Source organism: Urocampus carinirostris, chromosome 4 (assembly GCF_059441175.1).
Source record: "Urocampus carinirostris isolate Australia breed hairy pipefish chromosome 4, RoL_Ucar_1.0, whole genome shotgun sequence".
Classification (NCBI taxonomy): domain Eukaryota; kingdom Metazoa; phylum Chordata; class Actinopteri; order Syngnathiformes; family Syngnathidae; genus Urocampus; species Urocampus carinirostris.
In genome coordinates this window covers 8,574,292-8,599,880 of record NC_142352.1, presented here as the reverse complement: position 1 = coordinate 8,599,880, position 25,589 = coordinate 8,574,292, and the positions used below count along the sequence as shown (strand labels likewise).

The following is a 25,589-nucleotide window of genomic DNA, read 5'->3' as shown; positions in this document are numbered from 1 at the left end:
AAAATGAAAATAAATCCAAACAGCTTGCCAACATCATTTTTGCCGTTCCATGTATTCCGTTACTCCCCAAACCTGCACAAAATTGAGTCATTTTATTTATATTTAGTTTATTTTGTCTTTTATTAGCCTATTTGGTATTGGAGTAATCCAAAAGTAATTGAAAGTAGTCCAGTTAAAGTAACCCTACCCAACCCTGGATACAGGTACTAGTTCCCTGTTGAAAACATACCTGTCAACCTCCACGGGTCCATGCCCTTACAAAATGTTGTATTTTCCCTTACAAGATACAAAATAATCCAAATTATTATTTTTTTTTAAACGTGTTTATTCATGTAGTTTAACATGTTATATTGTACATGTGTTTCGTTGTATCATATATATTCAGGGTTGGGTAGGGTTACTTTAACTGGATTACTTTTGGATTACTCCAATACCAAATATGCTAATAAAAGACAAAAGAAAAAAAATATGAATACAATTACTAAATTTTGTGCAGGCTTGGGGAGTAGCGGAATACACGGAACGGCAAAAATGATTTTGGATTTATTTTCATTTTGTTTGTCGCATTTTATGTTAGTTTTGCCGGAGATCAAAGCCAGGAGAGAAAGCTTACCACGTGTTGTGAGTCATCATTTTATTCATATTTAGTTTCTTTTGTCTTTTATTAGCATATTTGGTATTGGAGTAATCCAAAAGTAATTGAAAGTAATCCAGTTAAAGTAACCCTACCCAACCCTGTATATATTGTTAATTAACATTTTTTGTGAGATATGAATGAGGTTTATTATGAAAAAAGTTCAAAAATGAAGTAGCTTGGACATTCACTGTAGAAGGAAAAAATACATGCAAATATAATTAAGTAGAATAATACATTTTCTCATTCAAATTATTATTTCATTTTCGGCATTAAATTGTTGTTGGTAATTAAAGGGGTAACCACAAACCTGTCTTTTTTCATTTTCTCCTTTTATACTTCCTTTTTTTCTTAACTTCTTTATACAAAAATAATGATTCGTAATATAATGCATCAAAGCAGGTGAGCCGTTTGAGAGCCGGCTCGCTTTAATGAGTTGCGCCGAAAAAGACGGTTCTCTAAAAAGAGACGGACTTCCTTTCACTACATCCGAGGCGGCAGACGCATGCGCACAGTAGCATCAAACCGCTCGCTTCGTTTGCAATTGAAAACACGATACAGAGATGGAGGCTACCGCGGCGAACTCGTTTGACTTGATTGCTTTGCCGTTTCGTGATATTTGGTGTATACCGAATGGTACCCATAATTGACAAATTTGAGTTTTTCCGGACAAATTTTCTTGTATGTCGTACACGTCTTGAAATGCATTATAAACTAAAACGTACAGGTTGACAGGTATGTGAAAATGTCATCAGTAACACAAAGAAAGAGCTAAAAAGAACGGGGGAAGCAGAAAACTCAACAAAAAGGGAAAAAGATGGAAAGAATCATGGAAGAAAGAAAAAGTAATTCATTTGTTTTATAAATGCATACATTATATCTTTCAATTTGATCCAATTGCAGTTACACCTAATTTGCATAACTAATTATATTTTGATAAGGAACCATGGTGGTTAGCGCACAGCCCCACGTTGTGGAGGTCCAGGGTTTGATTCCAGCTACCAAGAGTTTGCATGTTCCAGGCACTCCTGTTTCCTTACACATTCCAAAAAACATGCATATCAAGTTAATTAGCTAGTCCAAATTGTCCCTAGGTGTGAATGAGGTAATAGAGCTTGAAATATCGTATCACAAGATGTTGACATTGTTTTTTTACACCAACTTATTTCCAAGCATGGGTAGTAAAATTTTAAAGCAAACATTAAAACAATGTTGTTATTCTCTCAGGGGAAAAAAACATGTTTTTTTAATGAGTTTAGTATCATTACACTTTATTCACCACATGATTGATCTTTGTACAAGTATAAGCATGTTCACATAGTTAATTTTTCGCATTACAACCATCCATTCAAAATGTGAAATTTACTCCTTCCAAACATTCCTTTAGAGCAGTGTTTCTCAACTGGTGGGTCAGGACCCAAAAGTGGGATGTGGACCAGTTTTCAGTGGGTCGTGGGACTTTGCCTCGGCAAAATAATGCTCAGATTAAAGAAAACGGAGGGTCAATTACACTCCTTAACAGTAGATGGCAATAATGCCCTCCTCGATGTCTTCTTCCTGTTCAGTCAATCGGCATGTTTGTAAGGGACCACATCTCATTTTATTGTGATTTTCGGTAAAGGGAAATGAGACAACAACGATTGAATTTCAAAATAGCAAAATGGTGTACAAGTGTTTGCCATGGAAGTGCTGCTGGAAGGTTCAGTTAATGGTTTAAAAATGTTATATTCTCATTTTTTTACCAGTACAATGATCATTATTAATTGTTAAGTTTTAGGGGGTAGCTCATATACTATGTAGGATTATATGCAAGTATATATGGTAATTGAGGCTGTTTTGGGTTTTCAGAAAAAAATGTGACTACACTTTAGGTCAAAATTAGAGAACTTGTGGAAAAAATTTTATAATTTTGAAATAATACCATCTTCATTGTTCCACAGTTAACTTACATTTTATTGTGTTACTAGAACACTTTTTTCACAGAATGACCCAAGACATTTGCCAAAAACAAAAAGAAAATTAAGAAAACGTACTGATCAAAATTAGAGAACAACAATGACTTTTGCATGGGAAAAAATTGAAGGAAACAGTCAGCTGTTAGTAAGAAGTGTACAGGCTTCTGCTGTGAAATACTTCAGCACATTTTTGGCCACATGGTAGCACTAGTCTCTCACACTGCTCGTGTAATTTTGGCCCATTCTTCTTCCAGCCTCCTCCACATTTCGGTGATTGTGTTAAGTTTCTTGACCATAACTTTGTCACCAAGGATTTTCTAAAAGTTCTCCATTTGGTTGAGATCAGCAATCTGGGCAGGCCACACCATTAATTCAATGTTTTCACCTTCAAGGAAATCCTTAACTCGTTTTTCTGCATGACATGGAGCATTTCCTGCATGAAGTGTGTCGGCATATTGGGCAATGAATCCAAGTAAGGAACCATGTGCTGTTGAAGAAGGTTGTGATACACATTTGTATTTATCAGGTCATGTAGCTGTACAAGAGGCCTAGCTCCTAATGCAGAAAACATGCCCCAAACCATGACACTTCCTCCTCCACCTTTCACTGACTTTTTACACACTTTGGGTCTATTCTTTTTCTCCAATGTGTCACAGAACATAATGCTTCCAGTCAGACCCAAATAAATTATATTTGCCGTCATTACTGAAGTGAACTCTGAACCACTTCTCTGTTCACACAACATGCTCCTCACCAAAGCTCAGTTCAGCTTTTTCATTTTGTTTTGCTTATGAGAGGTTTGGTCACTGCAGTGTGGGCCTTCAGTCCAAATGTTCTTAAACAGCGAGACAGATCCTTACGAGGTTTAGCACTGAACTGGCGTGCAATTCCAGCTACAGTGTGGAAACCATTACCCATTGACATCCTCCACAGTGACCTGCCCTCTCTTGAATTTGTCTTCCGCGGACGACCAGCCTTCTTGGGCGACTTGAATGAGTTTGTAGTTTTGTAAAGATTCAATTGTCTTGAAATCACAGATTTGGAAAGATCAATTTGTCTTGCTATGGCTGATAGGGTCATCCCTTTCGTTTTCACCTGGACAACCTGCTGCCAGAGGCTTTCAGTCACTTTAGAACTGCACACCATCTTGCAAAGTCATTGAAACAGGCAGTGAGAATACCTATTAAATAAGGGTTGACAGATAACCAAAGAAATTAGCACCATGTACTAGATTAGCAGCATTAGGTGGAAGGCACCTGATAGCGTTCTCTAATTTTGATCAGTGCATTTTTGGCAAAAAGGTTTTTTTGTTGAAAAGACTTATCTAGTTTGTGAAAGAGTGTTGTAGTATGGTATAGACACAAAAATGTCCTTAAAATGTTGAGTGGAGATGGCATTTTTTCAGAATTGTTCAGTTGTTTGTTAATTGTGCTTTAATTTTGATCTCCAGTGTATATTCCATCACTGCTTTACACTCCACAATCCTTTCATTTGAGAAGTGGATTTATCTTTCTAGATTTGGGTCGCAGCTTGTAATTGAGGTGGAATGGTGGGTCCCGCCTGTTGGTTTAAGATCAGGTGATGGTGTAATTTTTAACCTGTGCACTCCTTTAAGAAATTTTGTGATCAAAGCCTATACAAATAAATGTGAGTTGACTTGACTGAAGTCAGACCAGTTGAGAACCAGTGCTTTACGCCTTTTTTTACGCTATACAGTGCAGATCGTTATTATAGGCGTTAGTAATTAATTGTACAATCTTGTGGATACTTGTGCACTCCACGCAAAGCTTATGAAAATAAATAATTTGTGTGCATCTGTAATGATATATTATCCCTTTGGGCACTCAAGAGATCTATAAAAAGATGCCTCTAATTCACATTAGTTTACCTGAGCAACTACCTCAACTTTGTTCTCTGTACTTTACGTCCTCAAAATGTTTGAAAACATTTTTTAGACTTGGATGAGCAATCATCAACATAAACTGCAGCTGAAGGTCACGCCTAGCCAAGTTTTCAGATCACCTAAGGCAAGACTATGAATAAATTAATTTAAAAGCACGGATAGAACCGCGACATTAAGCGATTGCTGCTATATGCCAGGAGCATTTAGGTAGGAAAAAGTATAGAACTGCACTCAACTTTTAACACATGTAAATTCAGAAAAAAAAAATTCAAAACCATGAGCTGTAATTTCATCCTCAAAGAGGAAGAACAGGTCCAAGGGCATAGGGGTGGGGGTTACTCCTTCTGAAAGCAAACCATTTCAGAATCAGAAAGCTTGAAGGCATGGAGATGCTCCAACAAAAAGACCAAGAGTACAATGCTGGAAAAAGTCCATGACCAGAGAAGCCGGATGCCTTGTCAGTCTCAGGATTCAACATGCCAAGGAGTGTTAAATTGGGAACTCGGTCATTCGGTGACGTCCCAGATCTCAGAGAGCAGAGGGGGAAGCTTCTTGTCCTGAAGACGAAGAGCAAAAACCTGTTCGGAGTGCACGCTACTCAGCGTGCGAAGGCTCACCAGCTTCATGAGCATGCGTGGAAACATCAAGTGATCCTGAAAACAAAATTAAAACGTAAGTAAATAATGCATAATATTTCTCTGCATGACTATTGCAGAAAACAGTCACATGGATCAATCAGCTTTTAAAAACAGAATAATTGCAATTCCAAGATTTCCTAAAGCCAAGTAAAACCTCCAATATCACTCAGAGTGAGTCGGTCCAAAATATAAGTGTCATATTTGACCCTAATCCGACATTTAAGTTGCACCTTAAGAATAAAACAAAAATAGCTATTTTCCTTCCTCACAACATTGCAAAATTAAGCCCTATGCTGTCCCAGTCGGATGCAGAAATTATAATTCATGCGTTTGTTACCTCCCGTCTCGATTATTGTAATGTATTAGTCCCTGGTCTCCCGATGTCTCGCATCAAAAGTTTGCAGCTGGTACAAAATGCTTCAGCGAGGCTTTTAACTAGGACAAGAACTTTTTATCACATTACCCTGATTTTAGCTGATCTGCACTGGCTCCCTGTCGATTTAAGATTTTAATGTTCCTACCACCTCTTATCTTTCTGATTTAATCCCCCCTTATGATCCTGCTCGGTCCCTTTGCTCCAAAAACTCTGGTCTACTAGCGATTTAAAGAGCCAAGAAGAAATCCAAAGGTTTGAGAGCGTTCTCCTTTTTGGGCCCCAGTCCTGTGGAATGCTCTGCCCACGGAAATTTGATCTGCGACCTTAGTGAAAGTGTTTTATTTCAGGCTTAAGACACACTTATATTCAATTGCTTATGACTTATGTTGACCTCATACTTATTGTCCTGCAGGGAGAACGATTAATCTTATTGTTGCACGGTGCATGCATTTCGAACCATCATAAAGCACTTGGACCTGATGTATGCTATCATCTAGAACAGGGGTCACGAACCATTTTCACTCAAACAGCCATAAAAGCAAAATATTTTGATTTTTTTGGGGGGGAAAGAGTCACACCCCATATATTTTAAGACAAAATACAACAAAATTGCTAAACCATCTTTCCAGACAAAAGCTTATTCTTCAGTACATTTCATTTCGTAAAATTTATGAAATAAGAATATGCCAGAGCCTGTGTCCAAATATAAAAAAATACAGTATATGCCTTTAAACTTGTCTCCCTCCTGCAATAACTTAAGATCTTTTTTTTTCATAAATAATAGTATCAAAACAGGGTGGAAGCAGAGTTCTTTTGTTTAAGCATTAAAACAATTCTGAAAATGACCATCCTGACATATTGACCTTCGGCGCAGGGCGAGAGACAGGAGCGAGTGCTTGCACTCTTCGCAAAGCTCCACCCATCCATACCGCTCAACAAATCGAAGTGCTTTGGGTGCTCTTCTTGCGTTTTGGCGTATTTAAAGTTTTTTTCTATCAATTTTAATTTTGATTAATTTTCAAAAAGCTTATAGATAGTTTGGGTTCTGCTTACAAAGAAAACAAAATTACTCACAAACATATCTACCGTATATTCCAGAGTATAAACTTATATTTCCACCCATGTTTTGAACCAAACAGCTTATTACATCGATGCGGCCAACATATGGATTTTTTTCGGCAATTTTATTTTACCCCAAACATCCGCCGGGGTTGCTTGAGCGAAAGAGGTGAAGTGTGAGGTAGAAAGAATCTATGTGCCTAAGAAGAAGCCAGGTGGATAATAAGCGCCGAGAGAGACACTAATTTGGACTAATCTTCATGATAAAAATCATATCACGCAGCCTTCAGAGCCCTTATATTGCTTTGCTAAAGCCACCATAGATGCACTCTTTTGAAGTTTCAGTGTGTTACGAAAATCTTGACAACTATTTCGGTGCAACACACAGTATTTCCTTATACAGTTAGGCCCAAAAATATTTGGACAGTGATAGAAGTTTGCAATACAATTAGTATGGGCTTGAGGTGCAAAATCTCAGCTGGTATTTGAGACTTTTCACATCCAAACCGGCATAAGGGTTTATGAGTTATAGCCCTTTACACTCTTTGTACCCCTTTTTGAGGGACCAAAAGAAATTGGACAATTGACTCAGAGGGCTGTAAGTGAATCAGAAAGCTCCTCCCTTGTTATTCTGTCATCAATTATGTAATGAAAAGGTCTGGCGTTGATTGTGAGTGTCTGGTTTTACATTTGGAAGCTGTTGTTATGACCACACATTATGCATTGAAAGGAGATCAATCGATAAGTAGCAGAAGATCCGGAGACTAAAAAAGGGAACAAATCCATAAGAGAGCTTGCTCGAAGCCAAAACAAAAAGAAAAAAATGTATGCACTGGTGAGGGTGGGAATTCAAAACAGCCTGGGCGTCCACAGAAGACATCTGTGACTCTCCAAGGTAAAGAAAATCCATTTACAAAATCTACTAAGGTGGAGAACACTCTCCAGTCTATAATAAGGAGACTACTCAATGTCAATACAAAGGGTTCACCACTAGGTGCAAGTCATTCATCAGTCCCAAAAATAGACAGGCCAGACTTGACTTTACCAAAAAAAACCCACCTCAGCAATCCCAGCCCACGTGTCCTATGCACAGAGGAGACAAAGATAAACCTGTACCGAAATGATGGGAAGAAGAAGGCTTGGAGGAAAAGGGGAACAGCACAAGAACCAAAGCCCATCGAATCATCTGTGAAACATGGGGGAGGCATGGACATGCATGGGTTCCAACGACACTACATCAACTGTGTTCATTGACGACATTATAGCGTACATGTGTCAAACAGGCGGCCCGCGGGCCAGAACAGGCCCGCTAGGGGATTGAATCCGGCCCGCGATACAACACTCAGAGAAGCGCAAGAGAAAAACAAGCTGCAGGTTGAAATATGTCAACTTGATGTTGCCAAACCCAGGCGCCTCTCACAAGGACACTGTACTTGTATTTATTTCTCTATCTCTCTCTCTCTCTTTTCTTTCCTTTCCACCCCTTTTCTCCCACTCTGTCTCTGTCTCTTTCACTCTGTCTCTTTTTCTCTTACTTTGTTGCTCTTTGTCTCTTTCTCTCTCTGTGTCTTTCAACCCTTTTTGCTTTGACTTCCTTTTTTCCTTTTCTCTTTCTCTTCATACCCTTCGCGCTTTTTTTTCTCTATTCTCTCCTTCTGTCTTTCTATTTCCCTTTGGATTTCTTTTTTCATCTCCCTTTCTTTTCCCCCTCTCTCACGACTTTTTATATTTTGTTTCTCACGCTCTCTCCATCTCTCTTTTTCTTTCTTTGTCCCGCCCTCTCTCCTTTTCCCTACCTCTTTCTCTTATTTCTTTATCCCTCTTTTTCTTTCTCTTTAATCTACCAGATGAATTCTGAAGTATGCAGGCATATACATTCTGCTCGGAATCAGCCAAATGCATCCTACTTAATTGGACAGCGCTTCATGGCGCAAATGGACAATAACCCAAAGCATACAGCAAAAGCATTCCTGGGAGTTTATTAGGGCAAATATGTGGAAATTTCTGAAATGGCCAAGTCAATCTCCATATCTCAACCCAATTGATCATGCATTTCACTTGCTCAATAAGAAGCTTAAGGCAGAGGCCCACAAACAAGCAAAAACTCAAAGCTGCTGCTGCTGCTGTAGAGGCCTGGCAAAGCATCAAGGAGGATGAAACCCAGTGTTTAGTGTTATGCATGGGTTACGGACCTTAGGCAGTGATTGCCAGAAGGGGATTTGACAACAAACTTTTTTCAAACCTGTTTGTTGAGATTACGCTTAATTGTCCATTTAACTTTGAGGTGAGTTTGGAAAAAATGTATACAATTCCTTCATTTTCTGTCAAATGTTGTTCAACCACTTGATTTAAACATTACAGTCTGCGCTGCAATTCTGGTCAAGATATTTCATTTCAAGTATATTGTGGTTGTATGTAGAGCACAAGTTGTGAAAATTGTGTATCCCTCCAAATATTTTGGGCCTTATCATGTGCCGAAGAAGATGGCAAGTAGAATATATGTTGAGGAAGACAATAATTTGGACTAGTCATCACGCTGTCATGGACTTTTTGGACAATTTTACAGGCTCGAGGCGTCATTGCTGTCATTCACTTTCTGGACATTTTTGAACATAATACCTATGTTTGTTTATCTGTTTTTTTAATTGATGTTCCCTATGTTTTGTGTATTGTTACCCAATCCTATATCTATTGCACCCTGGTCATCTTGGAAAGGGGATGAGGTCCCTTCTCAAGGTTTCTTATTTTCCACATGCCGAGGTTTTTGAGTTTTTCCTTGCCCGCATGTTGGTTTAAGATCAGGGGATGGTGTAATTGTAATCCTGGCCAGTCCTTTGAGACATCTTGTGATTAAGGACTATACAAATAAATGTAACTTGACTTGACTTGACATCACGCAGCTATTTGTGCTCTTTCATTGTTTTGCTACTACCTTGAAAACTGTTTTTGTGTAACATATAGTATTTTCTTATACATATCTCATGTTATAATGTGAGCACCCATGGCTTACCTGTATAAGATGAGGGTGATGTATGTACAAAATGGAATTACAGAAATTTCTAGCTAAAAAAATTGCCTCGCGAATTATCTATTTGTTTAAAAATACTTTTTCCGTTGACAGGCTGCTATCTAAGGGAAAGTCTTAAGGTTCAATCTAATGCAGCCAAAAGTCAGAGCGGTCATGACCCAATGTGCTTGTTGTGATGAGGCTTGTTGACATGCGGTGGGTAACAGGAGAAAAGGTTATATAAACCAGTGGGCACTTACATTTGGTCTCTTTATCGTGATGTAAGAGCGCAGAGCATCGACATATGGTTGTTGTAGTCGCTCCACAAGATCATGATCTTGCACATTTGGCCGATCTAAAATTGTGTAAAAGAAAACAAGATATATCTGTAACAATTGATTCACGATTTACAGCGTCTGATAGATAAATGCAAAATCATTTTTCCTTTAACCTATAATTATATACTTATAATCTTTGATGAAATCTGACCTGCAGAAAATATGTTGATGGCAATAAGCAGCGCATATTCAGCCTCGTCCAGCTGCAAGTCATTCATCCCTTTCGAAAACTCAAAAATTGGATTGATGAACTCAAATTGAAGGCCTGTCAAGAACAAAGGCGTGTAAAGAAAACAACCATAGCCTACACATGATTTGACTATTTTGCAGAAAAATGTGTAAAGTAAAAAAGCTTTATTTAATTACATTTTTGTTATTACAGAGCACCATTTGCACAGTCCTTAACAATATGAATACAAGCAATCAGGCATTGCAGAACAATTGAGGAAAAATGACCTGCTTTTGCAAAATCCTCCTTATTATAGCTGAAATCCTTCAGAAATGTAATGCTGTCAATGGCAGGATTGTATCTGCGAGATGTCTCCAGCAGCATAATCTAATAAAAACAAGGATCATTGGTTGATTTACAGTGCTGTTTAAATACAGTTATAATGAATTCAAAAAACAACAACTTTCAAACAATTGATGAACAGAAGTAAAGGATTCCTTTCATGATGTTATAGTAGTATAACACAAAATTTGTATACCCTTTCATGACAAAATTCAAGCACTTTTTAAGGACTTTCAAGGCCAATTTTCCAATTTCTCAAGTACTATTTAAAGAAAAATTCCAGTTTGATGAATGTATTTGGCAGATTCTCAAATGTATTTATGATTTACATATGGAATTTTTTATTTTGCCTCAAGTAAATCGCGAGTATATTTGTTTTCAAGAAAAATATCTCCCCATAAAGGTGTTGGATAAAATTAACAGTAATATGTAGCTTACATTTTCAGTCGCAGGATGTTCTTCCCATTACAATTTACCACTGGGAAACACTTTTTTTTGCAATGTCCATAATTGATACATAATCCTTTCATTGATAGCCTACACATTTCATAGTGCCCTATTTTGGAGTAGCATGCACCTGTCCCCTTGACATTTAATAGGACAATTCTGCCTGCAGTTAATCACGAGGGAAGAAGAAATGCAATGGCAAAGTCAAGCCACTAGAGAGCAGTGTCACCGTCATTTTTAAAGCAGACTTGTTGCGATACATGGCAACAATTCCAAGCATTTAGTGGCACTTCAACCAAAATTAAAGCATTTTTACATTTACAATATAAAAATTCAAGCATTTTCGAGGATTTTAAGCACCCGTAGGAACTCTGATACAACCACGGTCAACATATTGCCAATAACAAGGATTACACATTAATTTGTAATGTGTTTTAAAAATCAGCTAATGATTGTAAATGTAGATGTAAGCCAAAAAAGTGGTTTAAAATAAGCCTTGTTGTACTGGATCTAGAGCAAAATGTGATATTTCAGACTTTGAGGTACAGTACTAAAAAAAGTTTACAAACCTCTATGGTTGAAGTCTTCAATAGAGCAATCTGGTCCTCTCGTGTAAGCTCTAAAAATCCAGGAAGCTGCTTGGCAAAATCCACAATCTCCTGGACCGACATGATTGCCAACTCAGTGAAATGGGCAAAACGCTGCTGGCGGACTTCTCGATTCTGGAGATCCTGATTCTGAGGCCAGGGCTGTGGAGGGAATTTTATGTGTTTTAACACAAAGTCAACAATTTCAGTCTTATGCACACTCACTGATCTCATACAGTGGACTTTGCATATTCTTAGTTCAGTTATCTTGATTTTCATAGTTGCAATTTAAAAATCATTGTTACGATATATTAAAACACTATTGTAATAACATTTTCTCAGGGATTGTCGTCTTTTTTGTGGGAAATGCATTTTAATGTAAAATGTAAATAGTCTGCATTTATATAGCGCTTTTCAAGTCAATGAAGACCTCCCAAAGTGCTTCACACTTTTCCCCTTTTACACACTAACTAACCGATAGCAGCGTGAGCCATGCAAGGCAACTACCTGCTATCGGGGGCATTAGGGATTCAGTGTCTTGCCCAAGGACACTTCGACATAAAACACAGAGGAGCCAGGAATCGAACCTGCGACCTCTTGATCCCAAGACGAGTGCTTTACCTCCTGAGCTAATGTCGATCCTGACAGCATTCTTTTCTCCCAACACAATTGCTAAACTGTACAATATAGTCCATTGTAATAGAGAAGACAATTGTTCAAAATATGGACTGTATTTAGAGTCGGATAGGCAATTAAAATTTGGCCATTGTACGATACATTTACAGTCTGCCAGGAGTGTTTTGAACCAGCAGGTGTGGCAACATTTGGTAAGTCACAACCTCAATGCACAAAGAAGTCAGGAGTTCTTGTATCATTCAGCTAGCATAACTGTGATCCCTCGAGGCAGACAAAAATTAAAGACTTCCAATGCCTTTCAAATGTATTGGCCCTCCAAGAACTTTGAAATAATACCATATTTCAGGTTTCAAACTTAGAAATAAAAAAAATATATATATAAACATGTGAGACACAATCGTGAAAAGCAACCAAATGTATCCAACATTTTATATTGTACAAACTAATAAAAAATTGAAAAGTGGACCACTCAAAAATATTGGTCCCCTTTTGTACAACCTCCTTTTGCTGCCATCACAGCCACAAGTATTTTGGGTATGGCTCTAAGTTTTGCACATATTGAAACAAATACTCATTAATTTTTCCTTAAAAAAAAACAGCTAAAGTTCCTTCAGGTTTGATGGTGATTGTTTGTGCACTGCATTTTTCAGATTGTTTCACAAATGCTCTATTGGATTAAGGTCTGGACTTTGGCTTGGCCATTCCAACACCTTTATGTTGTTAGTTTTAAACCATTCCATTGTAGATTTTGTTTTATGTTTAGGGTTTTTGTGCTGTTGGAAAGTGAACCGGCACCCCATTCTAAAGTCTCTTCCAGAATCCCACTGATTTTCTGCCCGAATCTCCCTGTATTTGGCTCTATCCATTTTCCCATCAACTCAAACCAGTTTCCCAGTCCCTTCTGAGAAAAAAGCAACCCCAGAGCATGATTCCGCCACCACCATGATTGACAGTGGGGATGGTGTTTTCAGAGTAATGTGCAATGTTACTCTTTCGCCAAACGTAACGGTTTGCGATGTGATCATGGGCCTCTTGGTTGCTTCTCTGATTGGTTTTCTTCTAGTTTGGCCTGAAAGTTTAGAGGGATGGTCAGGTCTTAGTAGGTTTGCAGGTTTTATATGCTCTCCATTTTGATATTATAGCTCGCACAGTGCTGCAAGAGATGTGTAAATATTGCAAAAGCTTTTTGTATCCTATTCCTGCTTTGAACTTTTCCACAACTTTATCCCTGACCTGCCTGTTTTCTTTGGTCTTCATAATCCTGTCAAAATGCTTGATAATGCTCTCTGTTCAGGTGCACTTAAACTGAAACTTAATGACATATGTGCACTGTGTCATTGTAAGTAATTTAAGTAGTCATTGGATCGGGGGCGGCAGTAGCTCAGGAGGTAGAGCGATCGTTTTAGGATTAAGGGATCCCAGTTTGAATCCCGGCTTGTCCGTGTTACATGTCGAAGTGTCCTTGGGTAAGACACTGAACCCCCAATACCCCCAATAAGCAGGTTAGCGCCTTACATGGCTGCACAGATCACGGCCGCTATTGGGAAATGTGAAGCACACTGTAAAGCACTTTGGGAAGTCATTGACCTGAAAAGCGCTATAGAAATGCAGATCATTTCATTTCATCATTCAGAAGTCATGAGGAAACTTCTGGAGTCCATTGTCTGAGCTATGGGACGGTGTTATTAAATCACGTACTTTTAATTTACGTTGTTGGAAATATGATATAAAATGTTGAAATAATTTAGTTTCATGATTGTCTCACATGTTGTTGATCCTTAAAACAAAAATCAGTTTCTTAGCTTTAAGTTTGAAACCTGAAATGTGGCTGCCTGACAAAATGTACTTTGGGGGAGGGGAGGACTACTTTCACTGGGCACTGGATATGTCTAAAATCAACACTTGGTAATGTTTGCAACTCTTTGAAGGAAGAACTGGACTCAACAAAAAACGACTTTGATACAATCAAATTTAAATATACTAACTTACTGTCACTTTTGGTCGATCAAGAAAGGATCTTTTGTTGCATTGCTTCTGCATGGCCACCAACTTCTCAATCATTTCCTGTTGCTGGGGATCGAGCGATGATACCTCCAGTGGAGGAGTGGGAGTGGCCACTGTTGATGATCGCGCAGTTTCCTCATCCTGCTGCTTCTTCATCTTCTTCAGGCGAATTTGCTCTTCAGAAAGCACGCCTATTTGCAAATGGAGTAAATAGTGACCCCACTACGTCATCAACAAAAAAAGAATGATTAATTTACAGCGGATGTGTCAAAAATGCAGCCCACGGGCCACATAAGGCCCAGCAAAGTTTTAAATCCGGCCTGCGAGACAATGCTGGGAGAAGCACAAGAGAAATATGATCTGCAGTTTTAAATACATTCACTGGTTGTCTCAAGCCTGGCAATATTCACAAAGCAACTGGATCTGAATTTCCCTTTTTCTCTAATTCTTGCTCTCTGCCTTTCTCTCTTTTGTTCTCTTTATTTCTCTTTTTGTTCACTCATGTTTTTGTCTTTAATTTTTTTCTCTCTTTTGCATGCTCTTTCTCTTTTTACTGTTCTCCTATTTCCTTGCTCGCTTTCACAATTTCTTTGTTTCTTCATGTCCCTCTTCCTTTTCTTTCTATTTTTTTCTCTTTCTTTATCTCTTTTGTGCTCTCTTTCTCATTTCTTTCTTCAAGCTCCTTTTTACTTTCTCTCTCTTTCTCTTTTATTGCTCCTTCACTCTTCATTCATCTGCCCCTTTCTCTCTCTTTATATTAATCTGTCCCTTTCTCAACGTTTCTTGTTCAGTTTTGTTCTCTCTCCCTCCCTTTCATTTTAGTTCTCCCTCTCTCGCTCTGGCTCTCTCTCTCTCGCTCTCTTTTCTACTCTCCTTCCCTCCCTCCTCCTCCCAGTTTCCCTCATTTTCTACAATTTAATACTTTGGCCCCTGTGAGAGTATTGTTTTCTACCATTTGCCCCACAAGCTCGAATGAGTTTGACACCCCAGATTTACAGCATTGGTCGTATACAAAACACGTGAAAACTCCCAATCGACTTAATACACAAATACTCACACTGCTCTAGCATGCCGGCCTCTCGACATTTGCGCAGCCGGCACTGTTGGCACTTGCGTCGCATGTACATGTCCATTTCACAACGCCCATTGTTCTTGCAGGAGTACTGGGCACTTTTAATGACACTACGTCGAAAAAAACCCTTGCAGCCCTCGCAGCTTAATACGTTGTAGTGGAATCCAGAGGCCTTGTCACCGCATACACTGCACACTTCGTTCCCCAGCATTTTGGGGGCAGGACCCTTCTTTCTTTTAACTGGCTGCCCATCTATAAATGTAAAAAAAAATGCAGTTTTACGTGAGGAAAAATTAAGGAAGCAAATCATCCCCTAACTTAAAACATATTGTACCTAAAGAAACAGGTTTTATTTTATATTTCCTGCTAATATCTACAACAAAGTCATCATTTTTTTTTAGATTTAGCATTAACAACGCATTGCCATTCTGTTTCAGTAAATAAAACAAGCATGAAAATGGGTCAAGTGTGAAAAAGGTGATAACAGTGAGAAGGAAATATGTTCCGGTACACTGTGCAACCTGACAAAATATTGACTTCTGTCAACCCACACTGTGTTTCAGTGATCTGCAGGAGGCACCATACACACACATACACTTTGGGAATACTGCACAAAATCAAGGTAAGGAATTAAGCCTATATAGGTTTGTTATGTTTTCCAACATCTAATTTTCCTTTTTGTATTTGTTGGCACAATATAAAAAGTGCAATAAATTTGGTTTCTTTTCATAATTGTATCTCACATGTGGCCTATTCTCAGAAAATACTTTTGAGTTTTCTAATCTATAAGTTTGAAGGGTGAAATATGGCAATACTTTTGCAAGGCACTGTACAATTGGCTATTCTTTTTATTTAATTATTTTGTGAAGTCAAATCAATCTACACAAACATGACTGAACATATTGACTACACAAATTTTCACAGGGCATCCCATACCTGTGCCGTTGGCTGGATTGCACACATCTGGCTTAGTGTCACTCAGCTCAACTGGCAAAGGGCTGCTCATCCCAGTGGAAGGGGCGCCATTATTGAGCGTGTCCGGTAAGTCATCTTGCTGGGACTGGTCACCGTGCGATAACAGGTTCTCGTGCTTCATTGCGGTGCTGCCCTTGCTCTCCTCCACCATGCAATCAAGTTGCAGCTCCGCAGACCCATCAAAAACTTTACTCTCATCTGTTCATTGGTGAACAACACAATAAATGGTTTAAGGAATTGTAATACAGAGACTCCTCTCTACTTCACGCTTCAGTTATCGCTGGTTCACTGCGTCGCAGATTTTAAAATTGATATGAATTGTCTTTATTGTCATTAATATCAACATATCATGCATTGTGTTTTGAAGAAGACAGCACAAAGCAAATGATACCACGGGGGTAGGTTATATGCGTGTGTGTCAGGTGGACGTAACTGTGTGCGCGACTGTGATTGACTGACAGAATACACAAGCCTAACAGCGGGGTGGGCGCATAAGTCAATGTGGCCACTTGAACAAACTGTGAAGCACAACGACAGCTAGACTTTAGCGGCTCGTTACATTGAAAGTTAATTTTTTAATTATATCAGACTCCAAGTAAGTCAGAAGAGCGCAAACAATTGTGATAACCTGTGCTTGTTCGGTGTATTGCGATCAGGTACGGGAAAGGACTGAGGCAGCGTCGGAAGAGAAAAAAATAGCAGTGCCGCAGGCCTGGCCTTATGCTGTGTCTAGGCTACAGAACAACTCTCACAAGTTACCCCTGCCAAGCCTTTATTTCACCAATGCCAGATCCATCACCCATTAAACGGATGACCTGGAGCTACAACTTGTGGGTGACTGCTACATTCGGGAGGGTTGTATTTTAATCATTGCGGGGACCCGGCTTAATCCAAAGATAGCCGACGCAAGAATGCATCCAGCCAGATGCTCTCTAAATCGCTTTCTTACACTTAAAGGCGAAGCCCTCCAATTTTGTTGTACTTTTGTATAATGACAATAAAGACTATCCATTCAACATAAATTCTGTGTTCTGTGTTTTTATTTGTCGATCCGTAGTTGTTATTTTGTAACCATGCAGAAATATTATACCTTACTGGTAAATAAATGTACCACTTTGTGAGTTTTGATAAGGTAACTTTGACCCTTGAAGGCCTTTCTTTAAGGAGCGTCGCTACAACGCAAAATGTCTCGATTTGCGGTGGTTTTATTCCCCATTAACCGTGATAAATGAGGGATTACAGTACTACATTGCAGTACTTTTAGGTTAGTAATGTTTACAAAAGGCCATGATGTTACCTTTGCCAATTAATTAAGGACAGAGATCTTACCATGACCAACATCTGGGACATTAGTCACAGGCAATGTTGACATCTTCTGTACAGCTGCTTGTCATAACGGAATCTGTGTACCTATGTATATCGGGAGAAAGAATGCTAGACTTAATGATGGTTGTATAACATTTTTCATGAGTTTTTTAAGGGATTAAAGCAAAATTATTATGCAAAAAACTGCATTAGGAAATTAATCCGGTAGGTGAAATGTTTGAAAAAAATAATTCAAAAAACACTGTTGGTATACAATGCAGAAATGATGTTTAATAACCGAAGTTATGACTACCCTTTTCTTTAAATAGAAAATGAGTGAAATATTCATTATTTTTGTAGAGGAGTTGGAGAGTCCAACAGACACAATGAACAAGGTACATTGTGTTTCAAATTAGGCCTTTGGCTTAATTTACATAAATAAATGTATTTTATACTATACACGATTAGATTATATAAATTACAAGCCAAATTGAAACAACATTTGACTACTAATATAAAAATGGCTTGTAGAAAAGCAGAATTGAAAGTCTGTCATGTGCCGAATATAGATGCATTCAGGAAATTCTATTCGCAGACGCAGACATCTCTGCTCTTCAGAACAAAGCTCAAAAGAAAATTGGGTTGAAGTACAGAAGTTGCAAAAACGTTTAACCAGTTTAAATATTGAACTGCACTGAAATGCAGCTGTGACATTTGTGTAAATTGCTCACATTCTGTAAATGAAGTGGAAAATCCACTGAAAGATTTTCATTATTTTTGTATTTGTTTTATGATAGTTTAGTTATTTTAGTTCATCTTAATTTCGATCGCTGGTAAGAAAATATCCATCCATTGCACTGATTATCTTCAGTAGGGTCACGGTGGTGCTGGAGCCCATCCCAGCTAACTTTGGGCAGTGGGCAGGGGACACGCTGAACACAAAATTGAAATTTACACATTTTCAAGGATTTTGAGCACCCTTACAAACCCTCGATCACCCAGCAAAACGAATACCGTGTTTGTGAAAGATTTTAAGAAGTATTCAAACCAACATGACAATTTGGATTATAAAGACATATTTACTTCGATCATCATAACTTACCTCTGATGCTGATCTCTTATTTATTGCCTATTCCACTCTAGTCCATCATGTTCTCAGTCTGTCGATAGCCAATGGAGGGCTGACGGAAGAGACTTGAAGGTACCAATCCACTGCGAAGTGTTGGGCCCGAGTTTGCTGCCTTGATAAGAGAAGATGAGTTCCTTTCTACAAAGCTCTGTGGGAGACAAGTAGGGAAAATAGGGTAAAGGAAGAGGGTGGGAACACAAGAGGTCACTTTTGGTCACTTGCTCAGCTCTTCAATCCCTAGTGGTGCTTCAGTCCATTCATTTTCTTTTTCTAAAACAAAGACACACTACAAAGCAAACAACGAATGGTGAGCCACCAGGCTAAACCCCTCATAACGAAGTGTCCACTTAAATAAAAACAAATCTCATGTGCCTGACCCCCAGTTCACTCAAAATGTCAGTGTCAAATGTAAGGTCTCAACAACAAACTTCTTTTAGAGTTGACTAATTTTTAAAAGCGGTTAGTTCAGGTTTTTGCTTATAAAACCTTTCTACTGCCAGTAACCTCATGTCATCCCCACCCAGATCTTCTTTTCAAGTCCAATGTCCGCTGCATCTTATCGGTCAGTCACCTTTTGTTTTCATCGAGTGCTGTGAATCAAGCATTTAAAAATGAAAGAATTGAACAAATTCGGGGTTCGTACAACTTTTATGACCAAATCCAAGCATTATTTAAGGACATTATAAGCCAATGTTTTTTTTTCTCCAGTACCATTAAAAGAAGAAAAACGGCGTGAATCATGTAATTCAAAGATCCACAAATATATCTGCAATTCACATGTGATTTTTAATCATGCATTCTAAGCTTACAAAAATGCCTTAATTTTGGACGCAAAAGGATGTGCTTTAGGGGCAGTTGAGAGCCCAGAAACCATAGACCAGGTGATTTTAAACCACTGAGATAGTCAGGTGTGCCGTGAGAAATGATCCAATGTCACTTTTTAAAAATTAAAATCTTAGAAAACATTTATTAATCATTTTCTGCAAGTATTATGTTATTGTCAAGTGTCTGTGCTGTAAAAACTGGGGGTTTTATAAATGGTACTGTAAGTAAACATACTGTTCAGTGTCATTTTATTACATTTTTGGTTAATGGTGTGCCGCAAAATTTTTCCAATGTAAAAAAACATGCCCTGGCTCAAAAAAAGTTGAAAAACACTGCCATAGACGAACATGGTAATGACAGTAACCACTCATTTCAATATAGGCGCAGTGTATGAACCTAATAAAATACCAAGGTTTGGGTACTCTTAAAATCAGGTGGCAAACCTCAAAGTTATTTTAACACAAAGGAAGGAATAATAGGTCCCATTGGGTTGGAGCCAGGGCATAAAGAAGACCATAATTGCTTTTTACATTTAAAAAAAAGAAAAAAATCTATGTTTTCTGTTCTAGACGTATAATTTTTCTTTTACAGCCAATGAGAAAATTACAGTATATATACAATTGTGTAATAGTTTCAGGTGTCACATCCAGTGAGAAGGGGAACAGTCATCGTCAGCAATATATCGGTGAGAACGCAAAAAATAAGAACTTTCACACAGAGGAGTTGTCAACAAAAGACTTTTTAGTTCCCACGAGCATGCGAGGAAGAAGAGGTGCATCGCTTTTCAGTAGCATTTGGTACAATTTTCGGTTTTCACGTCTCAAGACGAGGAACCAGGGCTTGAGCAAGAAACCTGTTCATACTAATAAACAAAGCATTTTAAAAATCAATCCGATTTTGTGACTAAATAACACACAAAATTGAAGCAAATAAAAATGGCTGTGTGCTCAAGTTCAGAATTTGGTTAACAACCAAAATCCTCTTGCACTATCGGCACTATGGTAAAATACTATATGTAGCCATAATACAATACAACTTTTACTTATATCTGTACATTCAAGGAAACTGTGCGGGTCAGATGTATCGACATTTCGTTCTGTATACACGTGTACTAGAATGACAATAAAGTAGATCTGAATCTGAATCTGAAAAATCATTCGGTTCAAGATTGTGGAGGCACCATTTCCTGTGTTGTGTCTTGGACAAGTACAGCCTGTTAGCACCCATCCCTCTCCAGGCCAAAATAATGGTAAGGATGCCTCAACCACTCAGGTCGTGGGGGCACCATTTCCTCTGGTGTGTCTTGGGCAAGGACAGGCTGGTGGCACCCAACCCTCTCCAGGCCAAAATAATGGTAAGGATCCCTTAACCACTAGGGTCGTAGAGGCACCATTTCCTGTGGAGTGTATTGGGTAGTCCAGCCTGGTGGCGCCCGTCCCTTGACCAGGACAAAATAATGGTATGGATCCCTTAACCATTAGGGTCGTAAAGACACAATTTCCTGTGGTGTGTCTTGGGCAAGTACAGCCTGGTGGCGCGCAACCCTCTACCAGGCCAAAATAATGGTCTGTATCCCTTAACCACTAGAGTTGTAGAAGCACCATTTCCTGTGGTGCGTCTTGGGCAAGTACAGCCTGGTGGCGCCCATCCCTCTCTAGGCCAACAAATGTTTCCACCCAGTCTCAAACCAGGGACCTTTCACGTGTAAGGCGAACGTGCACACCACTGCACCACAATGTAGACCAGACCTGGGCGCTACGGTCCTGGAGGGCCGTATGTTCTGCATGATTTTTGAGGTTTCTCTGATCCAATACAGGTGATTCCAATCACCAGTATCGTTAACGAGCACGTGCTAGCTTGCTAACGAGGTTATAATTTGTATCACCTGAGTTAAAGAAGAGCAAACTTCAAAATCTGGCAGGAAGTATGGCCCTCCAGGACCAGAGTGCCCAGGTCTGATGTAGACAATCCTATGCAACGTATAAAGCTTACAAAGCCATTGATACCTTTGAAAAATGCTGTTGAGAAAATGTACTACTAAGAGGTTGGTTGGTTGGAACCCCTAACCACTCCAGTCATAGGGGCACCATTTCCTGTGAAGTGTCTTGGGGAAGTACAGCCAGGTGGCTCCAATCCCTCTCTAAGCCAACATATGTTTCCACCCAGTCTCGACCTATGGACCTTCCGTGTGATAGGCAAATGTGCAAACCACTTAGCTACGGAAACAAATACCAAACCAAATTGATTTGATAGGTGTCTGACTGCGCTTTTAAGAGCAGGGTCCGTACGGGTACTTGAAATCCTTCAAATAAATTTTAATGTTGTGTTTTCTATGACTGAAAAGTGCTTGAATTTTCGGTGAATTGTTTGTAAATGATTGAAATTTTTGCCAAGTGTCATGAAATGATCTGCATTTATATAGCGCTTTTCAAGTCAAGACTTCCCAAGGCGCTTCACATATCCCAATAGCGGCCGTGCAGCCATGTAAGGCGCTAACCTGCTTATTGGGGGCATTAGGGGTTCAGTGTCTTACTCAAGGACACTTCGACATGTAACACGGAGGAGCTGGGATTCGAACTGCGATCTCTTGATCCCAAGACGAGCGCTCTACCTCTAGCCACTGCCGTCTCAACAAGTCAGCTTGAAAATGCTGCTGACACTGCTGTCTGATGGATCTGCTTTGCCATTGCCTTTCTTCTTCCCTCAGAATTAACTGCAGTTGGAATTAGTTTGTGTGACATTCTCTTGTAAAGCGTCATCGCCCCCTGTGGGTCACGCCCAAGTGAATAGGTGCATGCTACACCTAAACAAATCATTATTATATGTGTATTATTGCAAGGATTACATATCAATTATAGACATTTATTATGGAATTGTAAATTGTAACAGTAAAAACATCCTGCAACTGAAAATGTAAGCTACATATGACTGTCATTTTGAAACAACACCTATTCAGGGAGATCGGTCTAAAAAGACAAATATATTTGCGGTGTACTCAAGATCAACAAAACATATGTATTAATAACTACAAACACGAGGTTAAAAATCACATATGTTAGCTGCAAATGTATTTAATTCGATTTTTCTCCGATTTTGGCACACATACACACAATACTACTACTCATTTCTTCCTCATGCAATGAGGCTCTTTAACTCCATCCGGGAGAGAAAAAGCCCACATTAAACCCCACCCCCACATTTGCATATTACCCTATTTTTATTAGAGTGTGTATTTTCTGTAGCAATATATAAATTCTCTATAGCAAAACGTCATATTGGGTATTTCTTCTGAATCTTTATTTTATTCTTCAACACAAGGATACTGCTGGAAGTGTGAATTTCCCTACGGGGATGAATAAAGTAAATATATCTATCTATCTATATGTATGTACTTACAGCTACAACAGTGTTCTTTTCCACTCTCTTCTAACCAGTGCAAGTACTCCTTTACCTCCGGGCTAAGGCTCTCCCACCGGATATGTAACAAATGAAAGGGTCTATCCATTGCAGCCTGATCATCCTGGAAGGCCATGTGTGGTCCCTTCTCAGGGTTTCTTCATTTTCCTCATGTTGAGGTTTTTGAGTTTTTCCTTGCCCTCATGTTGGTTTTAGATCGGGGGATGGTGTGATAATAGTTTGTAGTCTGTACAGCCCTTTGAGACTCCTTGTGATTAAGGGCTATGCAAATAATATGAATTGAATTCACACTTGATTGTTTTTCTATTAATGGTACTAGAAAAATTGGAAATTGGCTTTCATAGTTATTAAAATGCTCGAGGACGAACTCTGTAACAGGTATCTGTTCTACTTATAATAAAAAAATATATATATGCAGGCCAGCATAGGCAGCACTTCATGTCTTGGGAACCTCCTGCGTGGGTTCAAATCCAGCTCCAGACTTCTTCCTGTGCGGAGTTTGTATGTTCTCCCCGTGCTTGCGTGGGTTTCCTCCCACATTCCAAAAACATGTATTTCAGGTGAATTGACCGGTCCAAACTGTCCCTAGGTGTAAATGAGCGAGTGAGTTGTCTGTCCCCGTGTGCCCTGATATTGGCTGGCAACCAGTTCAGGGTGTCCCCTGCCCACTGCCCGATTATGGCTGGGATGGGCTCCAGCACCCCCGCGACCCTACTGAGGATAAGCGGTGTAGCTAATGAGATGAGATGCAGGCCAGCATTATGAATATACAATTATAAATGTTTATATTCCTAGTTGTACAAGGAAATGAAATAATATCATTTGCAGAGAAGGAGACCCGCTTTTGCTTCCTTAAGATTCAAACTCAGCAAGAAAATAATTCATGCAACAAACAAAATTTAAAAAAGCCCCAAATCCTGTGACTTAAATTAAATACGTGACTGCTGTCTTTAGTACTGTAATTTCAATTTTTAGGTAATTTCACATCATACACTGTGGCTTTTTAAATCGTGTTTTTTCTGCTTTGTTTTGGACATTAGCGTCGTTTCGCAATTGCGCAGAGGTAACAGCGCATAGTAGGCCTTAGTAAACAATAGTTACCCGACTAAGTTATCCGTGTTTTGGATCTTGACTTTACAACCTGTCAAGCTTATATTAGTGGTAGTAAACCCACATATTGACAACTTAAGCAAAGTCTATCAGAAGTTAGCCATCATAACAAACAGACAAAAGGTAGCTGAGACGTTAGCTTTAATTTAAAGCTAATAGGTGATGACGATGACTGTCAGGGGCGCGTTAAGGGTTGACGCTCTTTAACTAGTATTAATTGAAGACAAGGAAGACAATTTAATGCGTAATCCAACCAATTTCTAGGTTAGCAACCAGCCATTGTCAACTCTTTTCGAACATGCTTAACTTGGCTAACTTCGCGTTTTCAATACGTCAAATTACGCTAAACCACAATAAAAGAAATATGTGTGAACTTGCCTGGTAGTTTGCAGATGTGTCACCTCTTTTTTAAAGAAATAAATTGACATTTATGTCTCCTGGTAGCGGTTTTGACAAGCGGAGGAAGCTAGTTAGCAGGCTAGCTAACTTCGTAGTTGCATCATATGACAGAAAGGGCTAGCTCGTAGGTGGGCAGGTCGATCCAGATATCGACATTGTCGATATTAAGTAAACAGTTGAATGGGATCGATACATGGCACCTCCACCAATTATTCAAAGCGCTACTTCTGTAGGTAGCATAACCTTCTCTCCAATTCTGTAAGTTGAAATTTGATTGCTCGAGTTGTCTGTCCCTGTGTCCCCAGCGATTGGCTGGCAACCAGTGCAGGGTGTCCCCTGCCCACTGCCCGAAGATAGCTGGGATGGGCTCCAGCACCCCCGCGACCCTACTGAGGATAAGCGGTGCAGCTAATGGATGGATGGATTGATAATTTCTTATTTAAAAAACAAAACAGAAAAAGTTAATGTAGTAATATAAAAAGTTGCACTGGCAAATCTTTTTGCTCATTTTAAGTATTATTTTTATACTATTATTTTTATTAAAAAAATATATAGAGTAAAACTTATAAAAGTGATAAATATAGTTGAATCCCAAATTACTGTAAAATTATTAACCAAAGTAAATAACCTTTATTACCTCCAGATCCACAGTGACCAGAAACAATGATTAAAATGTCGATTCAGGCGACATAATCATTTAAAAATAAAAATAATTAATATCATAATGTAACGGGTGTAATAATAACTTTTATTTTATTGAAATTCCTGCTAAAATATGTGTATAGTTTTTGGTAAATGTCCTGCAATGCTGAGTCCAACAGTGCCATCTGCTGGTATGGGGTGGGGTTTGGTTTTGGCTTCTAACATGTGACCAGGAGGCGGGGTTTTGTCAGTTTAACCAGAGTACTACAAAGGTAAGACATATCTTTTGGTGCTCCACAAAATAAGTTAATTTTAAACATTATAACCCCAGCTGACAAATCTCTCACCATGCATAGTAATGTGATTGATATTGTCAAGCTGTTTTGATTTATTTTCGTTTTGTTTCTGTTTTACTAAATATTAACTCCCCTTGTAGAGATCAAAGAGATCAAACCCAGCAGAAAAAGCTAATGTTGTGACTCATCCATTTGCAGGTAAATTGTACCCATTTTTATACTCATTATTGTTTTTATTCCTATTTTTTCATATACATTAAAAAAGGATGATGTTGGTTAAAATTCAGAGTAAAGAAAAACATGTTGAATTCATTGTAAACGTTA

General features: G+C 38.8%; 1 protein-coding gene across 3 annotated transcripts; it reads right to left on the bottom strand.

The window, feature by feature from the left end:
- Positions 1–1,888: 1,888 nt before the first annotated feature.
- On the bottom strand, positions 1,889–24,473 carry nr1h3 (nuclear receptor subfamily 1, group H, member 3). 3 transcript variants are annotated; one of them, XM_088333580.1, is made up of 11 exons: positions 24,307–24,473; positions 18,550–18,724; positions 17,472–17,552; positions 16,104–16,340; positions 15,153–15,419; positions 14,081–14,286; positions 11,438–11,617; positions 10,367–10,466; positions 10,062–10,175; positions 9,833–9,927; positions 1,889–5,145 (listed from the first exon to the last, which is right to left on the bottom strand). In XM_088333580.1, exons 3-11 carry the CDS (start codon positions 17,512–17,514, stop codon positions 4,999–5,001), a joined length of 1,389 nt encoding a protein of 462 aa, XP_088189706.1. In that variant the 5' UTR covers positions 17,515–17,552; positions 18,550–18,724; positions 24,307–24,473; the 3' UTR covers positions 1,889–4,998. The 3 variants fall into 3 exon arrangements, with proteins under 3 accessions (XP_088189706.1, XP_088189708.1, XP_088189707.1); XM_088333582.1 differs by lacking the exon at positions 24,307–24,473 and adding an exon at positions 23,920–24,001; XM_088333581.1 differs by lacking the exon at positions 24,307–24,473 and having other exon boundaries at positions 18,550–19,031.
- Between the last annotated feature and the right edge of the window lie 1,116 nt (positions 24,474–25,589).